General features: G+C 40.3%; 1 protein-coding gene across 2 annotated transcripts in view; it reads left to right on the top strand.

Moving 5' to 3' along the window:
- Nucleotides 1–22826, top strand: part of tacc1 (transforming, acidic coiled-coil containing protein 1) — a 45839-nt gene extending 23013 nt beyond the window's left edge. For both annotated transcript variants that reach the window (XM_066714389.1, XM_066714388.1), the window contains exons 3-13: nt 6100–7135; nt 11964–12024; nt 13276–13471; nt 16141–16193; nt 18048–18182; nt 18509–18585; nt 18676–18719; nt 18840–19000; nt 19522–19628; nt 19879–19999; nt 20259–22826. In XM_066714389.1, coding sequence (XP_066570486.1) covers nt 6100–7135; nt 11964–12024; nt 13276–13471; nt 16141–16193; nt 18048–18182; nt 18509–18585; nt 18676–18719; nt 18840–19000; nt 19522–19628; nt 19879–19999; nt 20259–20327 — 2060 coding nt within the window. In that variant the 3' untranslated portion in view covers nt 20328–22826. The remainder of the gene's footprint in view (nt 1–6099; nt 7136–11963; nt 12025–13275; nt 13472–16140; nt 16194–18047; nt 18183–18508; nt 18586–18675; nt 18720–18839; nt 19001–19521; nt 19629–19878; nt 20000–20258) is intronic.
- The last annotated feature ends 779 nt before the right edge of the window (nt 22827–23605 follow it).

The following is a 23605-nucleotide window of genomic DNA, read 5'->3' as shown; positions in this document are numbered from 1 at the left end:
ATCAGAAAGGGAAGGTCCAGTATATGTGTATCCCTGGCTAAGCTCTTCTTAAGGAACACCTAAGCATGTTATTCCTTTCATCTCCTTAACAGCAGTAATCCTGACATTGATCTCTGTAAGTTCGTTTCCCCCCTGCAGACCTGCACACGCAATCCTCTAGCACAGCTTCCCAAAGGTTGATGCCTTGCCTTTGACAGAAGGGTGGATTTCAACAGCTTGTCAGTTGTTTGTTGTCTTCTGTTGCCAGATAAAACAATCAGGATGGGCTACTCAGCTCAGGGTTTGTTGCATGCTCTCGAAGCTTCCACTCAGCTCGCCCCTGTGGTATGCATGAATATCAGACGTGTCTCTGAAGGTAGGGAGATTTGGTCTTAGTTACGGAGACAAACAAATACTAACATAACCGGACTCAGAGACTCGACTATCTCTCTGCTTTAGGAGTTGTTCTCTGGTGTTTTTGTGTTGCCTAAAGATTCGTGCAGCTGCCAGGTTGCTTGCTTTGGGTATTTGTGTGAGGGAGCACTGTGTTGCTGTGTCTCTCTTTCGAAGCTGGTATTTTGATTTCGTTGATCTGTTTTCAAACAAGGAGGATCTGTCCTGAAAAAAAAATTGTATGACTTAAAAAACTAAGCAAAAAATCTCTTAGTGCTTAAGCCTTTGACATCTGCCTTAAGGTGATATTACTGACAGAAAGCAAAATGTTTAAGCCTAGGCACAGGCGGTTAACTGTAAGATACCAGATTCATTTAATATTATTAAATATAATTCAATATGGGAGTGGCCTATATTTTGGACTAAGAAGAATTCAAAAAGGCTTTAGTTTTGAAGTATTTTCCACATCCCTCTGATCACAAAAGATTGCTTCAGTTTTGGAGAACCCCTCCAGCGACTGCTGTTGGACCTAGTCCTTGTCCAGTTTTTGGGTCTCTACTCATGAAGTATTTAAAGCGGCCTGAGATTAAAATAACCCCTCCAAAAAGCAGGAGTCCACTATTTGGGGGCAGGGTGGCAGACTCTTACAACAGAAAGAGAATAGGTCGTGTCTGTTGTCTTGTCTCACTTTGGGGTGACCGATTGCTCTCCAGCGTTGCGTGTTTATCAGTAAAGAGCAACGGGCAGCATGCTGGAGCCCTGCGGTGAGGAGATATCAGCTGGAAATGGGTCAGCTGTGGGCGAGCTGTCTGCCAGGGTGTCCTGGTTACCAGTGGCCTCCGGGTCAAACAGGCCCCAGCCTTTAAAGGGGGCTCGAGATGAGAGAAACAAACTCAAGCCCGGGAATGTACATCAGCCAAAGCACGGGCCAGAGGTCTCCCAGGAGTGTGCTGCCGCCACGGTGCTGTCCGATGTGGAAAGTTGGATGCCTGTTATATCATCTACGATATAGCATTGTAGAGCGTGTGAGGTTCTTCAGATGGATGTATTTTGTTTTGTTTTGTTTTATGTGAGATACTGACCAGTGTTTCTCCACTTCTTGTGAGTAAGGCCTGAAATAAATAAAGCCATACTGCCACATACCTCCACAGAGCTTGTGAAACCAGCTGGAGAACTAGAAACCGATCTGCATTTTTAAAATGCTTCTGGTATTCTTTATTTCCTCTCAATAAACCAACAAGTCGTGCTTCATCATTACAGCAGAAGAGCCTGTGGTTAATTTTTCATATCACTAGAACTAAGTTTTAAAAGTGTACAGAAATTGGAGTAACACACCAACAAAGCACTTGGCGGTTTATAATATGTTCTGAAAATACATGGATGCAGATTTAACACGCTTATATACGAACAGCACTTTAGCTGTTCGGCTGGTGTTTGGTTACAATGCTTTCCATCCCAAAATACATAAATATTGCAAAAGGAGCGAGCCGACACATAATTATATATTACAAACTGGAATGTTGTTCCATTTGCGTCACTCATCGAGGATATCAAAATAAAGCCCTAGATACAGAAGCACAAGCAGAAGAAAAAAAAATGTTTTGAAAATGGTGGCATTTGTATCAGGTTCAAGACTTCGCTCAGCGAAAATGTTGGTCATTGGTGACGACAGTTGCAACAGAAAGTCAAGTTTAGTTGCTGGAAGGTGGCTCAAGGTGATTGCTGAAAGTGTTTGCTAACAGTGCCTCAAAAAGTGATGACAGAAGAAGGCCTGAAACCGCGGCAGAAAAAAAGTGTCCTCGAAAGAGAGATGCTGCAGACTTTGCCGTGAGCCGTGGACACACCGAGTGCTGTAGCAAGTCCAGGCCAGCAGAGCACACTTTCCACTTTAGATCACCTTCACTCACACCCATCTTATGGAAAACAAGCAAAGCTGAAGGGAACCAGAGGAACAGAAGAGACTGTATTTTGCTTTTTGTTGGTGATCAGACAACCTCAATCAAGTGTTGTTGTTGCTAATATCATGATTCCAGCTCAGGAATTAGACAGTTATTGTGCTCTTCACTGTTCTTATCAGTTTTGGTGTTGTTACCGTTTCCCGTCCAACATTCTGACATTTTCCAAAAAGCACCAAACTTAAAAAGAAGCATGAATACTCTAATATATTGAGTTATGATTGAATGCTTTGTGTTATGGCTAGCACATGAATATTTAGTTTCCCACGAATTCTCCGAGATTAAAAGACAAAAGAGTATCCAGCTTCACATAAACAGATTGGGATGAGCCACTCGTAAAAGTCCTACAGCCTTAAATAAAACTACCAGTTTCCAAGCAGTGGTTTCTGGCCAGTATCTATTGTTTGCTTTTCTTCAGGAGAGATCGTCGAAATGGGAGGGCCTCCTGAGAGACGCTTTGTTTTTCATCGAAAGCCCTTTTGATCGTTTCCAGCTGCTGGGAGTGTGGTTGCACTGCTGGCTTTACTCAGAAATGCTTGCACACCCATCAGGCACAAAGTATGTGTCTTTACTGTACAATTGGAGCAAGAGGGAACCCACTACTTTCTGCTGACATCAGCTAATCGGACCGACCCAGATCATCTAGGTTGGAGCCAGTCGGTGAACGAATCCATAGTGTGCAGTTTGTAGACTCTGTTGAATCAGCAGCAGCAATTATTCTTATTTGCTTATTATTTGCCTCAAAAAAAGATACAATATGAATCTCTTTTAGGCAATATGCGACCTAGGCATTTATTAAAAAAGAAAATGGGTGAAATCTAGGGAAGTTTTGTCCAAGCCACATAAAGCTCTGATACATTTAGAGTAAAACATTAATACATAAATAATAATGGTCCTTTGGCGTCACCCAGCAACAGTGCTCAGATGTTCACCCTGCATTCAAAGCACTTGGAAAATTTTTAGTCGCCAGTTAAAAGCTTCATAATCGTGTCCAACATGTCCATAGTGTTCAGGCTTTAAGTAATCCCACATCTTGGACCTTTTTAATTAGAAGGGTGTATACTGACCAATGAATTGTGCCTCAGCCACGATGCGCTTTTAAGACTTCCTGGGCTTTGTAAAAGTAAACCACGGTGGCCATTAAACATTTTTAATGCGTTGACCAATTTAAAGTAATGTTAGTAATGTTGGCTTAACCGAAATGGTTTCTTACCAATGGAAGTCAGACCTTTTTAAAGATAAATAATAATAAATATGGGTTTTTTCACAGTGTATGCATTTGGGAATAAGGGTGGCATTGTAGACTTTAAACAATGTGAATCTCTACTTCATCTCTTAATTAATTTTCCCTATGGGAGCATCACTCTCTAACCCTCAGCACATGTTTATTTTATTTTATTTTATGTAGTTTTTCTACCAAGGCTGTTGCTGTCATTTTCATTTCCATTTTCAAGGCTGGAGCTCACTTTAACCTATTTAAACCATGCAGCCTTCCCTCATTTGGAATTATTTATTTCCTTGAGAGTCTCGATATATACTCCCCCTTTCTCCAAATGGTTGCTCTTTCCTTTCACAATCTGTAGGAAACTTCCATTTTAATTTTAAACTGGTGTGGATTTAGAAAAATCTTTTTGATGAACGAGGACTGATGTGTTCTTAGACTGGGGAGCGCAAGGCAAAGCACTAGGTTCCCCCAGAGATGCAGACACTTCTCAAGATTTATAACACAGAAGGGTCCAAGGCAAAACAGATGTGGGTATTACAGGAGCTTCCTCTGATAAATGGACTCACAGTCTCGGGAGACGCTGGTCTGAACAGAGAGAAAGTAAATAGAAACTCAGAAAGTGTGTTTGTGTCGGTTGCTTACACGAACAGGAATATCCCCAGGCTTAAGTGGTTTAACTAATTAAGCCCAGCTTTTGCATTCTCTTTTTTTCATTGCACGTTGAAAGGTGGTGTATTTGTGAAGAGAGATGATTGCACTTAATCTGTGAAAAAATATAAATTAATTCTCTTGAAGGGTGATATTTCAAATACTAAATTTAAAGTAATAAAATCCCTTACTTTTGTGGATTTACAGAGATGACAAAAACAATGAAAGACTTAACTGTTCATTACCAGTCTGTATGAGAAGATTTTCTTCGGGACTCTTTGAAAAATACTCTGGTGAGCATTTGCAGCGTTTTCTGTTTTTGTTTTTATTGAATAATATATAGTATTAGATTGAAAAACAGAGCAAAAATAGAAAAGTTTGCAGATTATATTTTTCTTTAAATGAACAGCAGCAAAAATCATAAAAAAACAATGAGCCTGTTTTGATCTTACAAGAACCCTTATCTTAAGATCCTCATCAATCCACAATCCAATTAGGTTTGTTTTCTTCCCCACCCACAACCCTATAGCAAAGAGGTGCATCCTCTTCCCAGGCCCAGAAGCAGACCTACATGTCCTACAATTTACACTTCGTCAGTAGAAATATTGGGAAAACTGATAAATATCACATGACAGCTGTTCACAATATATGTAACACAGTGTATGTTCACCCTTGGCCTTCAAGGCTGTGGCAATGCCTTTGTCACTCTGCCAAAAGGATATTTGCACAATTCCTCCCACAGGACACTTCTTTGCGCAGTAAGAAATATTGGTCTCTGTGGTCTCTTCCTGATGTGCCAGTTTTGCAGCTGTGGGAAGAAAGTCTTTAGGCCCAATTTCACATTGCAAAAGAGATAATCACCCTAAATACACGTCAAGAAAATATGTAACTTTGTTTGTTTTTTAATCAAATGATCTCCTTAATTTTGTGGTATAAATAGTATTATTTGTTTTCCTGGCAAATGCTCAGTAAACGATGAACCTTGACTCTAATCTGTTTTTCGTAATACTGTATTCATCCTGGGTTCAACTGTGGTTCCCAGTCCTGTAATCGAGAGCGATGTTCGTAACGGCAAAACAGTGCTGTGAGTGTGGCAGGAAATGCAGTTAGGTCTCGCACACAAAACATTTAAGTTCCTTCCGCAATTTACTGTCCCCCACAGCTGACAGACAAACATCCTATACAAAGGTATAGACACATCCTTCCCTGGCTGGTGTCCAGCTTAACCACAAATGCTGTGACGTCATAAGAGAGAAAAGCTATTTTAAAGAAAAATGAAGACATTTTAGTGAAAGCGCTCTTTGGCTACCCTGTGAAGGGCACTATATGAAATACAAAATTGATTGATTGAATGGAGTTCTTCATAAAGATTAAAAAAGAAAATCAGTATTCAGAAAAGTATTGGTATAACATGTTGTGGTATTTCCTGCTAAAATCAGTTACTTACTGTTACACGGTGATTATTTGCATTTCTCTTCATTCTCCAGTTGTCCCTTTCAAAATATTTCTTTGTCACTGCCTTTTGTTTTTCGTCCTGCTTTCAATTCCTGCTGCGCTGACTCTTTGTGCTCCGTCCGGCATTGCTGAACAAGATCAAAGCTGTTGCTGTATAGAATATTGCATATAGGTCAGAGATGGGGGTGAGATCTGCAGTGTCTTATATAACTGGAGATAGTATTTCAGCATGCTTCAAAGTTTTGTTTTGATCTCCCACGTTTCTGCAGACTGTGGCAAAGAAATTGGAGGAAAGTGTGTGTGTGTAACAATGAGCTCCTTTCAACTGAAGAAGGGATAAGCTGACTCCTTACTGTCATCTTTGTCTGAGCACTTTCAAGGTAACTCAAGGTAGCTCTTTAATGACACTGCCTTTTCTTCTTTTTCCTTCATTTCTTCCTGCAGCATTGCTGGAGGTTGACGAACAGCTGATTTCAAAAACCGCTGAGCATACGAACACTTACTTGGATAAAAATTCCAACCAGAATGAGATCATCACCCTGGCCTCCAAGATCCCCGCTGCTGACGAGTCTACCCCCGCCGGAAAGGAGATCATAGATGAGCTAAATAATGTCACTGTTGTGGCAAAAAATCTAGCAGATCTTCAAATCTCTGAGGACATACGGCAGCATAACCTTAAAGTGGATTCCAAGCTGACCCGCCCGCATTCGGTGACTGCTGACTCTGATATGTTGGATGAGCCAATGGTGGTCTCCACTGAGGAATCCAACAATGACCGGGGTGAGGAAACCAGCTTGGATCCTCAGGTCAAAGCCAAGAAGACCCGGCCTCCATCGCTTGACATGAAGGGAGTGCTGGACTTACCGGACCCGGCTGAAGTTGAAGATGAGATCCCCGTTCCCAAAGCGACCAACAACTTCAACCCTGAGGACTACGATAGCAGTTCCAAACTGCAGAACTCCAGCGACGAGGCTCCAGTAGAACCTGTCAAGGCCGTGAAGATGGAGTTCGGGTTGACGGACAATGGTGAAAATGGGGAGGTGAAGAAACCACCGCCCCGAAAACTGGGCAAAAAGGGCAGCCGGCTTACCCCCAAAAAGCAAAAGCCCAAACCAACAGAGACTGGCACAGACCCTGCTCCTGAAGCTCAGAACTTGGACGACATGCCCATCCCCACATCCTCCTATACCTTTGACCCCAGCAAGTGGGACGATCCCAATTTCAATCCGTTCAGCGGCAGTGCCAACATGGGCAGCTCACCTGTCCTGCCTAAAGGATCCTACAAGTTTGACCCAGACAGCTTTGATGACACTGTAGACCCTTTTAAACCCTCCAAGGGGTTGCCTATTGACCTATCCAAGGACACTCATGGAGCTGATAAACTCATAGAGGACATGGAGACCCAGAACCTTGATCTCCCTCTAGAGGCGGAGGAGAAAGGGAGACAGTCGCCAAAGAAGAACAAATCCAGATTAATAACGTAAGTTCCACAAAAGTGTTTTGTTTTTTTATATCCATCTTATGGCTAGGCTTTTTATTAAGCTTTTGCTCCACTGTATTGCTTTTTTCCCCTCTTCCTGCTTTAACAGAGAAATCGGTGATGTACTGAGATAGATATAAAGTCACAGAATCACTGTGTTTATCTTATTCCCTCCCCCGCTCTGCTCATTTGTGTCATTGCTTGTTATCTAATTTCAGAATATCAAGCATCTGTTTTTCTCATTATATTTCACTATCAGTATCTTTTTAAAAGTAGGACACTGGAGCAAAAGCTTTATAAATGTGACCTCAAAAAAAATACATAAATACAGAGTTAGAAATCTGTTACTCGTTTTCATAAATCAACCGTAGAGTGCAGGCATCAAAATGTAGGTTTCAGACGGATGCCACCAGGCGCATTTTTTTTATAGGATAGATGCAGATTAAAGAGAAGATATGAAATAGAAGTCTTCTCATGTCATGTCTTTTTCTTCTTCTTAACATCAATTGTATCACAGATGTATTTGTTGGAATTGGTGAGGTTTAAGTTTTAAACAGTAACCCTTCACAATAATTTATTCATGTAAGAATACCACAGAAATTCCACCCGATTATCTCATGGACTTCCTTTGATCTCTAATGTTGATCATATGTAGAAGGCCTAACCCTGACCCTGTACATGTGATCAACATCAGAACTCAGAGGAAGTGCACAAGATATTCATGTTTTGTTTTCCCCCCTGTAGTATTCATACAAGAATTTATCAGTATTCTGTGCAGTGTTACCAACTAAAATCTTGTGGTTTTGCTCACAATGGACATTGGCATTACTCCACATGACGGGAACACAACTGTAGCTTGCAGTGCCATACAGTGTTGCCTATTTGTGAGCTGCGCCTTCAGCAAGCCATCTCTCATCACCATTCTTTGCCAACCCTCACAGAATATATTCCCACGAGAGACTCTGCCATTCCCCGTTGGTATTGTTTAGGAAGTGTGAAAGACACAATTGACACTGCTTGGATTAAACTGGGAGAATGTCTGCTTATTGTGTTTTTTTGTGTCCAGCAAAAATACCTCAAAAATAAATCTTTAATGGCAGTGTAATTAAAGTTCACATATACAAGAAAGACTCAGAGAGGGATTATGATCTGGCACAGGTTCTCCTTTTTTAAATCTTTAAATCCAGTTGTAGGTCTTATATGTCTGAAGTGGCTGGGAGGTGCGAACCTGTTGGAACTGCTGTAGTTGTCAAAAGTAGTTATTAAATGCCATGAATCTGGCAGACACTTCATTTTTTTGAGTATATGTGGTGTCAGTTGCCAAGCAATTACCCATGATCCTCTTTGGCCACATGTGATGTGTTGTGATGTGATATGAATAACTATAAATAAATATATATATATATATATATATATATATATATATATAGATTTGGGAGAATAACTACCCTGTTAAAATGTCCAGTAGGAAATTTTACAAGGCTGGATGGTGATTGGAAAACGCTAAACCGAAAAATGATTTTCCAGAGATTATTTTTTATTTGCCTGCCTTTCTGAAATCAGTACTTCACTATTTTGGAGGCCCATTGTTTTTCGCCAGTTTTCTTTTGTTATTCAAGAGACCTTCTCACCGCCAAACCCTTACCCCCCTCTATTAACCAGCCCTCTCATTTCCCCCTGCCCGCACTGTCTGAGCACTGCGCTTCAACTCACCTGTTCTCTTTTTTCCCTTTCTTTCCATCTCTTAACTGTCCATCTCCCCCTCCCCCCTCCCACTGTGGTTGTGTCGGTCACTGTTTCCCTCCCTCTGTTGTGTGTGCATCAGGACTACTGAGCAAGTGAGATTTCTCTGTTTTCTATTGTAAGTACTTTTCCCACCTACGTGCTTGGGCCCTTGTTGTGTGCTTGTGCTTGTGCCTTTGATTTGGCTACACACACACACCCACACCCACACACTCACATTGCATGAGTATTGGGCATCGAGGAGTTGTGCCGTCATGAATGCTGTGTGAACCCGCAGACCTGTGTTGTGTCCTGATTGTAGCTCTTGCCTGGCATAACTTTGCTAACCTTGGCGACCACTACGGCTTAGTAAAGCATTCTTTGGCTTCCTCTCCCCGGATGAAAGTGAACGTCTGCATTCTCAATGATGAACACGGCCCCCCATCTCAGAACCGAGTGTACAAATAGATCGCACTTGCTTCCTTTTCTACTCCTGGGTCACCTGCTTAGGGTTTAAACACAACCCCTTTTCTCCATAATTATCAGTATCATCATCATCAATTTAATTGTAATGATTTAGGCTGGGATTAAATCAAAACTTTGACCCACCCGCTAATAGAAAACTACAGAATTGTACTCAGTTGCGGCTTCATTTTTAGTAAGATGCCACTTTCTTCTAATCAGAAATGTGTCCTCTATGATGTACAGGTTTTTAGTTTGCTATTAGCAGGTGTGTCAAAGTTTTAATTTAATCTGACCCTTCGTCCAAATAAACTTTTCTGTTCTGTGAGGAATAGAAAACTATTTTAACAGGAACAGCTTGTTTGTTTTTTATTTTATAGCTCCTTTCTGTTCTTAAAACCTTAAAATGTATATAGTGGACAGTATTGCTACAAAGAAAAGACCTAAAGACAGTTGATGACAAGGTATTACTATGTATTATATATATGTTCTATTTTTGGTTAGAAAACATGCATTTTTTCATTCACTAGCTGCTGTTCAGAATATAAATGTGCCTTTATGCCTCAGGCCGTTTGACCTGATTAATTCAACGAATGCAACTTACAAGACATTTTTTTACAGGGTAGTGCTGACAGTATACAGAATCCCACTCCAACTGTGTTAATATAGCTGCTGCTGACGACTCAGTCTGGATATTTCATTATATATCAGCACAAAAGTTGACAAGAATAATCATAAAACAAATATATGAGAAGGGAAGAAAACACTTTTAGGTTCATACCTAGCAGATTCACCATCATGTTTATTATTCAATCAGATAGATTCTAATACAGGAAAGGGATTTTGTTTTTATGGAAGGACACAACAAACTATTCAAAAAGCAGCTATTATCATATTATTATTAGCATATTATTAAACTTCGCTGAACGATGGTCCTATAGTGGATTGATGATAATTTGAGATTGCAATACTTCTATATTATACACACATGAAAAGCAAAATCATCATAATGTGACCTTATACTTTAAGGTATAAAGCGTACATAACAATATATTCATATTTAGCATATTTTGGCTTTGGAAAGGAGATTTTATATATTAAAATAAACTTGGTGCATTAACTTTCTGAAATCCTGCAAGAGACCAGCTTTTCCTTTTTATTCCAATATACTTACCCTGTATAGACCCTCATACAGGCATTACACAAACCGCTGAGAGCAATGCAGTGTATAACATGTTAATTATTTAATGGCTGTTACAAGAGATCATTGATCATTCTGTATGTGTACCATGTGCTTTTAATTCTCTGAAGCCTACTGTGTTGCTCTGAATAACAAACCCCACACAACTAGTGTTATCATATACAATGTAAGGGCCCAGGCTAAAAGACTAATTTGGAACTGTGAGAAAACCTTGATGCTTTAACTCTGTTGTTGTGGCACAATATAATCAATAATTATACATCAAAATGTGTAATTTTCCTGATATATTCCTTTATGGTTCTATTCTGTATAAATACATCTCATCTCCTCCCTATACTCAGTTGCATAGGCCCTACGGTACATATTTCTAATAGTTTGTTGTTCAGTTCCTGCTAAAAAAAAAAAACTCTAAGGGAAGTGGTGACCCGTTTTAGGGTAAAATGTGTCTTTGTTGTCCTTGTTGTGAATTGTGAGACAGTATTGGTGTCATTGTTTAGTATTTCAGTGCAGTAAAATGTACATTTCTTTAGTGCTCACTTCCACACAAACCACACTCTCATCTCTGTGACGCTGATTTGTTGTGTGAAAAAAAACAAATTAGTGTTTGTCAATTAAGTGGTTGACTCATACGAAATATGTTTTACTTCTAATATCTCTTCCATAGTCATTTTTAAGACCTCCACCACATAAAAGACCACTCACTTAAGAAACCAACTGTATCATACTGCTCTCCTCAGTTTTGCAATGAAGTGTTTGGATTTCCAAACACTGTTAGATGTCTGTTTGAGGACATCTTTCCAAGCAGAAATCACAGCCGCCTTGGTGCTTTAAGAATATCCCATTGCAAACTATATTCACTTACACTGTTAAAGGTACATTTGTATTCCTTTGCTCAAGCATGCAGGTTTGTGAGTGTTTCTGTCAAGACTGATGTGTGCTGGGGACAATATCCGCGGGGAAGCGATACAATCAAATAATGAAACCAACACACAGAGTCAACCCCGGGATTTTCATTTCCAGTCCATTACCAATAACCTTTTAAAGCGTGTGAATCTAGAAATCTTTATTTGCACCTCCGTTGACATGAAGTTTGATTCCTCCTAATATAGACTTTCACCGATTTTGTCCTTTCTTCAAGGACATTTTCCTTTGCTTAGAAGCTCTTTGTTCTGGTTGCTTAGGGAAGGCCTAAGGATGATATGAAATCAGACTTCCAAATTAAATGTCTGGCTTTCTTAAGGCTGCAGTGGAGATCTCTGCATGGAAGTTTGTAGAGAACACTGATATTTGGTCAGGCCTTAACTGGAACTTTAAATTAAATAAACTTAGTCCATTACCTTAGAAACAAATTATCATTGCTTCACCTGCAGCCACTGATTCTAATTGTGTGTGATCGCTTGAGCATTTGATCATTAACTCAAGTTTTGTTTTTTTTTTTCCTAGGGGTGCATGCAAGGTGAAAAAGTATGAAAACCAATCCCTGGTTTTGGATATCTGTGGTCAGGTAAGATCATAAGCTTCTTTATTTGTTGTGGGGGGTAAATACAAAAGCTGTGCACTGCGGTCCGATTTGCTGAACAGTCTACTTCCTGTTTGGCAGACAAGCGCTTAACTTGGTTTCTAATTTGCAAAGACTCAGGCTAGAAACAAATAAGATGCAAATAACCCCCATTAAACCACTGTCCCTGCCTCCTGTGCTCTGACGAGTGATATTCAAAAAGAAGCCAATTCAGCGGTTTGCAAACACATTTGGACAGTGCGTTTTTGCTTGACTTCCAAAGGACTACAAATTAAACGAAACAGAACGGAGATTAGACCTCCGTGCAACCAGGGCACATGTACAATCACACTGCTACACTTTGATTTATTTTATGCATGTTCTTATCTGTCTTGTTTTTGATTTGAACAGTACTCCATTTCATGAGGTGTGTCATCAGTCCTCTCGCCCATGGAGGCACGTCTTACTACTCCATGTCCTTCTTGCACAACAGGTTGCACCCCAGGCTCTTTTGTGAAGATATGGATACCACTGACAAATTTGTCACTCGTATTTTTTTGTCTTGCTGCTTGGCGCCTCGACAAAAACATGACTCATGGTCCTTTCTCATCTAGAATGTCTTTCTTTTGAGAGAGAATGGAGGAAGGGAGGGGAGGGGAGGGCAATCATTTTCACAGTAGCCCAGCAGCCAACAAAAAAACTAAAGCTGTGGGATGCATGTTGTCAGGTTTGTGTGCGTGTCTGTTTCGAACAGGAGCCTGAAACTATTTCCCATGGACATTTTGTGATCACATAAAAACGAAAACGCATCAAATCCCAATAAATATGACTCATGTAATGTTGAGATGACAGCCACTGAATATCTCACTCTCTCAGGACAGGAGAGCACAGTAATCTGATTCCAGACTGTTATTGTCTTCTCAGCCATTTTTATTGAAGTATATTATTATTAAGCACACACTTTCATCCAGGGAGCGATTGACAGGGGTTTGTAGAAAGTTACAATAGTGTAGTGGCTTAATAAAAAGTATAGGATAAAGCATGATGCAATAATGGAGCATGTTGAAACCGTAAAACAAAATGTAGCTATTTTGTGTATGCATAATTAAATGGTCTAACGGTTTGCATCTTATATAACACGTGGTGCTTTTTCTGCGCCGTAAGTCAAGCCATCTGAAACCATCCACTTCGATAGGAATAAACGCTCCAAAGCGACAGATCAGCGAGTGAAGGTCTCGTGTTCTTCCCCACGCACAGGAGGATGAGCCCGTGGTGTCGGAAGTCCCCGATATCGCCAACCGTGTGGGTCACGCCACTGACGAGGAAAAATGGGCATCCACCGCTTCCACCCAGAAGCCAGGCAAGCCCGAGATGAAGGGCGACCAGGACGACGAGTTCTTTGAGTGCTCCAACGTGCCAAACTCCACCGTCTCAAAGAAACCGACCAGCGACGGTAAGCATTGGAAATTCATCTGAATCCTCCCTGTGTCTGTATGCGTGTCAATATGCGCTCTTTATTTTTGCAGGGAGGGGCAGGGGTGTATGTTTCTATTTAGAAAAATAAAAGACATTACAAAGCCTTTATCTGGTGTATGTAGTAAGGATTCTGGCTTCATTGTCCCTTCTGACTTTGCTTGTGACGTGCGTGTTTCCCTAGATACCAGGAAAACAGAGCCTGTGAAAACACATCTTGAGATTTCTATCTTTTAAACATTTCTTTTACTGTGAAATGGAAAGTGGCTGGTATGTGGAAGTGGAATGCTGGCATGTCAGATATTTACCTTGGTTAATGTCTTTGATTATGAAAAACCTAGATATCTAAACATAGATACATGCATTCATTATGATAGACATGAATTTATTATGATACAAGCTCCTCTCTTTTGCAAAAAAGAGCTTTCGTGTTTGACAAGAAAACTGAGCTTGTGTTGCAGTCGAGCCCTCAGAAGCAGTTCTCACCAGCATCACCTGACAAACCAGATCCTTTTGTCACCTCTCTAAAGCCCAGTATCTGCCTCTAGGATCTCTTTACAGGTTGAAAACTATGACCTCATCCTGTATATATCACCACCCCAGGCTAGTTTCTGTGTAACGTCTGCAGTCGTACAGAAGAACATTCGTTTTTCTGCACCAACAAGCCTAGAGAGTTATGTCAACAAGAGGGTCTCTATTGATTTTATAAGAATTTAGAGCCCTTCTATCCAAAAAAATTGCTCCAGTCTGTAATAGTTCACAATGTAAAAAAAATATTTCACCAACCAAAGGGCAGCTAATCCTAATTAAAAACCCTCAATCCCACTTTTTTCCAATTAAGTATGTTTTACTATATGTGAAAGACGTGGAATGAATGTGTATAAGGTTAGCCAGAAACACGCTAATAAATATAGCCGCTTGCTGGTTTTGTAGCAGGGGGTAGAGATAATCTTTCTCTGAGTGGGATTTAAAAATGACCCTCATAAGCCCCCAAAAACCCTTTTCTTATTATATAATCTGTAGAAACAAAAAGGAAAAAAAACTTCGGGATTTATGTTCTACTTCGTAATAGTGGACCCATTTCGAATGAAGATTTTTCTGTTCTCTTTCGTAATTTTGTGACAGTAGTGTATGAAATGCAGTCTCTTTTACACAGACAAGGCATATTTTCCATTACAATAAGGCATGCTTCAGCTGTGCATTTTTATAGCGTTTCATGGAAGATGTAAAACAGTCCACTTTAGTTTACAAGAGACGAGGATCATAAATCCACTTCTAATTCCACAGAACGGGAGATGGGCTCACCAGGGTAACGAGGCCTAGTTCTCCTATGTGGCTGCCATGACAGAAACATTGGTCTTGTTGGTTTTAGTCCAACCTATTGCACTACACAGGGACTACACTAGGAGAGTTATGGATGTAAATCAATATGTCTGAACTGGTCAGACGCCCCATCACCGAAAGACAAATCCATAAATGAAGTGTAAATCCATTCTAATCGAAAAACAAATAAAGGGCAGTCATTGTTTTCTGCCCATTTTGTCTAGGAAGGCCATTACTAATCATATTAAGGGCAGAGATTTTAGAAAAGCTACCGACACAATGAAAATAATTGAACTCCGATCTTTATCTTTTTCTTCCTATTGGTAAATCCACCACTTAGATGCCTACGCAGGGAGGACGTGTATATTTAAACCTTATTACAGAAGAAACAGCAGGTCTATATACAAAAAGGTGGAATTGATACTTTTAACACTGATGCTTTAGCATATATGATTATTTGAATGGAGGCTGGAGGCTATCTGTGACTTTGTAAAACCCAGATTGTGGTTGAGACACAATGTAAAAATCTATTAAAGGTCCTCAGTCAATTAATTTCCCCCTACAGCTATTGAATAAAATAAAAAATATATAACACCATTGATATAATAAATCAGTAGTCAGCAGATTGTATACAAATCAAATCCGTGTGCTATTATAACCCCAGCTAATTTGTGGAATTCGTTACTCCAGTGTCATTTTATGGAAGTCATCTTAAATTGTGTGTGAATGTGAGTCTCGGTTTATACGGCTAGATTTCAGAGTTACAATTTCCCCATCTCTAAACCGCTATCTGTATTTCCTCTTAAATTAGCTGACGGCTAAAGAAAAATCTAATTATGAAAGCCCATTCAACAGTAATTGAAGCTCAAGAAGTGTATTAAGGAAGCCCCAAAATGAAGACTGTGCTAATTAAAAAATCGGATAAACCCTGATAGCTCATGAGGCACGTATGGAAATTGATTTGATTCTGTAAAACTTGTCCATTGTAAACGCGGGTGGGTGTAGTACTTCTACAACAGTGTAACACAATACTGCTCTCTGCTGGTTACTCACACATTACACAAAGTATCTAGTTGAAGGAAATATATTGGCATTAGCATAAAAGCACATTGGGGACCCTGTTCTGGACATGTATTTGGTCTAATGTGAATTAAAACCCAAATATATAGCCCATTAATGCTGAAGTAACAGCAGTTGAGTTTGTATTATTATTATTATTATTATTATTATTATTATTATTATTATTATGTTTTAGAGTAGTATCATTTTACTTTGTACCTGGAGTTTTTGTTCTCATTTTTTAACTTGATTTTAACCTCTCCCCAGGGCCTGCAATAGGACTTACTGACAATCTGGAAAACAAAGATTCCTGCTCTGCTGTAAGTTTCTCTTTATCAAAGCTTGACATTTGTTATGAAGCAAAGCCTGAAATGTACCTCAAAACATTATTATTGAATTACAAAGAAAATGGCATTTATAGAAACTAGCAGCTTTCATCCTATTTCTCCCAAAGGTAAAACTGATCTCATTTCACTTAAACAGTCAAATAAAGAATCTTGTGTGGGCATTATAGTCTGTCAGTGTTTACACGTACAATACGGTTCTGTAAAGTTATTGTCTTTCAAGGTCTTTCCTCTAGGTGGCGATACACAAGAGCAAAAGTAGTGGGGAGGGTGTTAGACTCGAAGGGTGGTGGGTTCAGCACCAGGTGGGGGGACATGGCTGTTGTACCCTTGAGCAAGGTACTTTACCCAGAATTCTCCAGTAAAAACACAGTATAATTGGCTCATTGGGTAAAATAAATATAATATTGAGTAAAATACCTTGGCTATGAATATGATAAATTAATATATTTATAAATATAATATATTTGAACAGGATGCCTTAAATAAACACTATGGAAATGACAGAGAGAAATAGTTCTGAAACACAAAACTGTGTTTCCAGCCAACTGTTAGGGCCCTGCTAACATTCAAGCGCTGACCCAGACAGAGTGTCCCTGTCAGATGTAGCTACAGGTTTCTGAGAGTGATCTAATGGCGCAATTTGAAATCCAGCTCTGGAGCTGCGACGGTATATCCAGCAGGCCTTGATGACAGAGCTCTCTAATCCGAATGTTATTAACACCATATTTCAGATGGACGGAGAGGAGAAAAGCACACAAGCTAGTGAAAAACAACTCGAGGGCATCCAAGGCAAATAAATGTCCCTGCTACCAAAGTTTTAATATGAAAGTGTTTTCAGTTCTTCTGGCAGTAAACAAATGTTGACTCGATATCTTTCACATGACGATGAGCATCTGTGAAAGTGCCATGAATAGTCAGACGGATATTAACATTATTAAACAACATTGGAACTGAAATTCTCTACACAGAAATCTGATTGCTCATTAAAAATGGAGACGTACTGTTCGAATTCAAAGTGGTCTGAGACCCATATCGAGAGATAGCATATGTGATTTCCCGTGTCAGATATGTGTGGCAGATTCTACAGCTGCAATACGGATCCGAAGAACGATAAGCAAACGTTTCTGTGTCTGTTAACTGCAGTACTGCAACAGCAGGCGACAAAGAGATTAAGAATGTGTCATAAATGAGATTATCAAAGTGTGGGTTTATACCAGTGTCCTAATCCATCCAAGGACAACTGGAGAACGTGTGCTATTGATTAATGAGGATTTAATCGACCGGCGGTTTAGTTTTTTTGCACAAGGACAGAACACACAGCACTTAGTGTAGTTATGACTGGAATACAACATTTTAATTAAAATTGAGTTTTATGCTGGAGTAAATTTAATATTTTGTCATTACTTCGTTCAGGAAACACTTTCTGAGCCAGTGTCCAATATCTGATGTATTTTACCACCCAACACGCACTTTCTGTACAGAATTTAAACTCTTAAAAAGTCTAACCTAATGTCAGGCCTTAAATCTGAGCCTAGAGCCCAGGTTTCCATGTTATTGTTGTGCAGAAACAAAGATGGCAGCCAAGCTAGGCTCCTCGCAGTGTTTAGACAAAACTTTTAGACTAGCAATTTAGTAGCAACAGAAAAAAACAAACTAACATAACTTTATTGTGGCTTGATTTGCTTTGTTCAACCCAGAAGAAAAATGTCCATCAAGTAACATTTGTTATTTGCACTCATCTAGACCCACGCACGACAGAATAGTATGGATCGGTTTCTTTAAGATGAAGTCTTTCATTTAACCCTGTGTCCCTTCCTGTTTTCACAGTATGATGACCCAGCGATCACCAAAAGCACAAAGGTGACAGGAAGTGAAGGCCAAGGTACAGGAAGTCCTGTTCTAGACACTATCTGCATCAGTGAGGCAGACAAAGCAGCCGTTCTGACCCTAATTCGAGAAGAGGTAAAAAAAAATCGATCACATCAAATCAAATCTAGTGTAGAATTCTGCTGGGAATACAAATTATAAAAGTGGATTGTTATGTAGCACAACTAAGGTACATCTTCTTTATGTATGGAGTCCACGTCTTCATGAAGAAACATCTTGATTTCAGATCAGTAGCTAAGGACCAGATAAAGCAATTCCTTTATGTATCTACTAATTCAATCTAGAAATGAAAGAGTTCCCAGTCTATTGTTAATATTCAATTCAAATGTGCTTACAGTCTTGTTCAGGGTTTTTTGTTGAAGTGCCTGTTGTAAGAGAATCCCTGTCCCCCCAATTGACAGATCATTACTAAAGAAATTGAAGCAAACGAATGGAAGAGGAAATACGACGAAAGCAGACAGGAAGTCATCGAAATGAGGTTCGTGCTGTGACTGCATACAGTTTCTAACATGACCAGAAGGATAAATAGAGACAAAGACCGATACATTTCTCTTTTTACTCTTCTCAGGAAAATTGTGGCTGAGTACGAGAAGACTATTGCGCAGATGATAGGTGAGTGGTTGTTCTGAATGGATGCTCAATGGTGATCATTTGCACGTGGTTATGAGACTGTCCGGGCAGCCATTTGGCTCAGAACAGTGGTTCAGGACTCCTCCTCTCTCCGTTCTCCAGAGGACGAGCAGAGGACCAACATGACTTCCCAGAAGACCATGCAGCAGCTCACCCTGGAGAAAGACCAAGCGCTGGCAGACCTGAACTCGGTGGAGCGCTCTCTATCCGATCTCTTCCGGAGGTACGAGAATATGAAGGGGGTCCTGGAAGGATTCAAGAAGGTACGCAAACTTTTCCACTTCTTGCCCAAAGTGTAAATTATTGTTGATCTGGTTAGTTAGTGTTATATTTTACCAATGTTTTATAAATGACAGTCACATCTCTGGTCTTCTGGTAATTTTGATTGTTTGGACTTCAGAGTATTTCTTACAGCCTGTAACACTCACAGTTTCATGTGAAGTGATACACAGATCATTTACTGATTTATTTTTACCTGTCAGTGCCTGTCAGAACAAAGAAAACAAAAGGCAGAGCTATGCAAATACATTTACGGAGACATTAGTTTTACAGATCAAGGAAATGAGTTGAGACACTGTTATTTGCACAGGCTATAGCAGTGTGGCTCTAGACAAGCTTAAAAATAAAACTGAAGATTCAATATTTTCATTTACAGAAGATTTCACAAACCCTCACCAGCGAGAGTGTACAGCACGCTCTGTTCGTTCTTCCTCTGTGTGTGGAAAGTCTCAAAAAGGCCTTTGTTACTATTTTTAACATTCCCCTTTTTCTTTCTATCTGCCAGAATGAAGAGATGTTGAAAAAGTGCGCCCAGGAGTATCTGGCCAGAGTGAAGCAGGAGGAGCAACGCTACCAGACCCTCAAGATCCACGCTGAGGAAAAACTAGATAAGTAAGCTAAATGCGTTTGTTGGTGGGTATTCTTGGAAAACAAAATATAGGGAAATTAAGAAAGTGGGCAAAATCAGGGATAAATGAAGTCATCGCTTCAGTGGTCCATTAGAAAATATCTGCTTTTCGTAATACATTCTGAGGGAACGTCAGTCCAGCCAGTCCTGTAATGACTTGATACATTCGGAGACGGTCTTTTCAGGGCAGCAGCTAAACCGTTTTTTGTGTCTCTTGTTTTTTTGCGTACGAAGGGCCAATGAAGAAATCGCTCAGGTGCGCTCCAAAGCCAACTCCGAGAGCGTGGCTCTTCACGCTGGGCTGCGGAAGGAGCAGATGAAAGTGGAGTCCTTGGAGAGAGCCTTGCAGCAGAAGGTAAGATCGTCCAGAAGGTCGGGCAGATATATCTAGACCACGATCCTCCTTGAGAACGTACAAATGGTTGTTAGTGGACATCCAAGGAAGTGGAAGATGACTTAGATGAGTCAGATATCTGTCCTACTTATATGCTGCTGTAAATATGAATCCAGTTGTATGTTTTTTATACTTCAACAGATGAGATCCATCTGTGTTTTAGACTAATTTCAAAACTTTCAGACCACTGACATTTCTGTGCTGTCTGTCTCCCGTCCAGAATCAAGAAATCGAGGAGCTCACCAAGATCTGCGACGAGCTGATCGCCAAACTGGGCAAAACGGACTAAACCTCCAGGACGGCCCGCCCCCAAGGCCCAAACTCCTTAACCCCTCCATCCCCGCCACCCTTCCCACCAACCCCTTCTTCAACACTGTGCATGTGCCAGCTAACAGCACCTAGCCTTACCTAGTGACCAGCCACGCCCAGTAGAATGAGATCTGCCCCTCTTTGCTGGCTAAATTAGGCATTGCATTCAAAAAGGAAAGGGATCACACCCTCGCTGCAGATTGCTCGTATATAAAGTCCATCATCTGGCCTGCACACCCTGCGCTCTCTCACTCAGCCACAGTCGTTGGAAAGAAGACTGGAAAGAAGGAGAAAAAAAATAATAAATCCACTAAAAACATCATTTTCTTTTCCCAAGTAGCCTCCCCTTCCTTGTGGCCGTCATGCATTCAGTGCAGCAGGGGGAATTGCTGGAAATATGTACGATACGAGTGCAAAATGTGGCAGGACTATGTTGCCATCTGCGTGCTTGTGCCACGCCATCGTTGGTATGCACACCATACTTTCTTTCTGTTGTTTTTAGTTGTTATGGTGTCGCCGTCAGCTGACATACCAGGCAAGATTGGGATTGGCTTTTCCAGAGATTAGAGAGGCTGGGAATGAATCAAACCTGACCTATACTGGGAAGTGGATCCCCTCCCTTCCCTTCTTTCCCCACAGCACGGTGAAAGCCTGACCCTAAATGTTTACGCAACCAAATTGCTGCTACCATTTCAGTGAGGAGAGGAGAAAAAGAAAATGAAAAGTGACCAATTATTTTTTTGAGCCTGTCGTCTGCAGGTTTGAAGTGTACATACAAGCACATAGAAGGATTTGCTTTAATTTCTGTTTTGTTTTCTTGGCCCTTGTGGACCAAGCGCTTTGGCTTGGCTGTCAATGGGATTGCGGAGAGCTTTTGAAATGGGTAGAACACAATGTAAGTCTCAGTTTGTTTGCCCAGTTGCAGATTATACTTCATGGCAGCTGCTGAGCAATTACAGTGACCTCCATTGGAAGTCACAGGTTGTGCTTTTTGTTGCTCTGATGCGTTTTCTGAGAATTGCTTATGGAGGGGAAGGGGGGGATCTGAGCTTATGTCTCCCATTGTTGTGTCGGGGCTGTTTTTGACTTAAACACACCCCCTCAAGGCAGCAAGAGATGTTGTATTAGCTGTGTGATGTATGAAATATTGTGTTTGTACATTGCTGCCGTTTATTTCCAGAGATGCCGCTTTGTCACTGCCATTCGCTTTGCTACAGAAACCAGTCTCAGAGACGGAGGACACTGTTTTCACCACTGAAATCAGTACATTATATGAGACGTTGTATGAGATGGCAAAAAAGAATTGGTTTTGTTTTTGTTTTCGATATTATTTTAAATTTGTCGTCCGTGTGATTTCAGCAAATGCTTTCAGCCCATCCAAATGCCAGAGAAATTACTGTTCTCGCCACCAATACTGTTTTATCCATATACTCCACCAGCATTTCAATGGGTATAATTTGCTGTCACATAAACTTTGAAAATACATTTACTGCACTAGCTTTTCTGTCCACAAACCTTGGCATAAGCAAGCGACTAAAGAGGAAGGAAGAAAAAGATTAAGATTATACATTAAATTGCTGTTAATTGCTCATTATTTCATCAAATACATATTGTTATTCGCAGGATATATTGTATGTTATTTTTCTTCTTCTCATTATTGTGAGCACTTAATCTCCAAAGAACTGGTAGAACAGGTATACTTGTAAAATGAACAAAGTTTTTAAAATATTTTCACGGACTCCGGGGGGGAGGGTCAGAGCAGAACAGCACCTATCGTCTTGTTGTTGGCATTGACATTTCAGGGAGACACAGAGACATGTTTTTAACTCTTTTTTTATTATTTAAATTTTTTTATATGTACATTGAGTCCAAGGGTGTGTTTGCTCCTTCTTTTCCCCCGGGCTTTTAAGTTTAAAATCCTGACATAGACAGATTCACAGTGGCGTTTGGACCGGCCCCCAAAATTAGGTGCAATCCCAAACTGCCATCGTTGACCGTTCCCTGTATCAGAGAACTGAGCAGGGAGACGGTTGTGCACCACGAGGCAGTGTCTACACTGACATCACTCCAGCAATACTCCGACCATAGAAAATGGACCTTTAATGCACTCCAGTTGTCCGAGCACATCAGCCTTGCAACGCATCATTTTCGCTGTAATCGACTGCCAAAACGACATCGCTATCTTTGTGCCAAATGTACACGGTATGGTTAATCAGTCTAGAGAGCGCGTTGAAAACACAGAGAGCATACTGTTCTTTTGCTGTGACTAATCCATCCTTTTCTTCCCTCCCCGTCATTCTTGAATTGCCGCCATCTGACTGTGTATGTTTTATACGCAAAAAAGAAACGAGAACCCTTCTTTTTTAATGTCATTAATATTTGTAAAGTGGAAACTTACACAGATGTAATGAAATTATAATGTTTACTAATATATATTTTTGTCCATATCTCATTGCCTGAATAAAAAGTATCGTAATTATTAGTCTTTCAGCATCTGTTTGTACTGTATGTAACTGTGGTTCAATAAGTGACAGAACCAGCCATGGAAAAGACAAAAAAGCACAAAAACCCTTCACACCCAGATATGTAGCAAGAAAGAAGTTAAATGATGGGGGGTGCAGGTGATATATAATATATCTGTTATGTCCTTCAGTTATGTCACTGCAATTCATGTTACGAGATTTACATCCCTGGTTTTGCATCCACTAGGTATGAAAAGGATTTAGTTCCACTCTCTGGTTTTCTAGACTGTCGTAAAAGCCTCTTATGCTGGAGATTAATTGCTGATGACATTCACACCATGCGCGTCAGACATGGGGATTAACGATGAAGAGGGGGTGACGGGGCTTGCCCTTGTGTTAAAAGGGCAACACAAGCCCGTTAGTCAGGGAAAGGACTGTCCCCAGGGGCAGTGTGTTCAGAAACAGGACAGTGTCTGAATCTGTAATGGAAGGTCCTGCAAGTCCTTTGTGTGTCCACCCCTGAATACAAAAACAAACAAACACAAGAAACAGAAGTCATTGCTTATACAAATAGCTCCTCATCAGTGCTTTCAAACTGACTAACCAAAGCTAAAATGGTCTCTTATGTCCCAAGTGTATTAAAACGAAACAGTTCTTTCAATTAGTGAATTCCCAAAGTTCCTGTCCCTCTATACTCTAGATTTTTCAATATCTTTATCTACAATTTAGGATCTATTTAATTTTATTTTATGAAGATGTATTTGGCAGCGTTCAATTATTTTCAAAGACGTCACAG

This window comes from Amia ocellicauda, chromosome 9, assembly GCF_036373705.1.
Source record: "Amia ocellicauda isolate fAmiCal2 chromosome 9, fAmiCal2.hap1, whole genome shotgun sequence".
Taxonomy (NCBI): Eukaryota; Metazoa; Chordata; class Actinopteri; order Amiiformes; family Amiidae; genus Amia; species Amia ocellicauda.
Note: the sequence above shows the minus strand (reverse complement) of the source record. Positions and strands in the feature narration are given on the sequence as shown.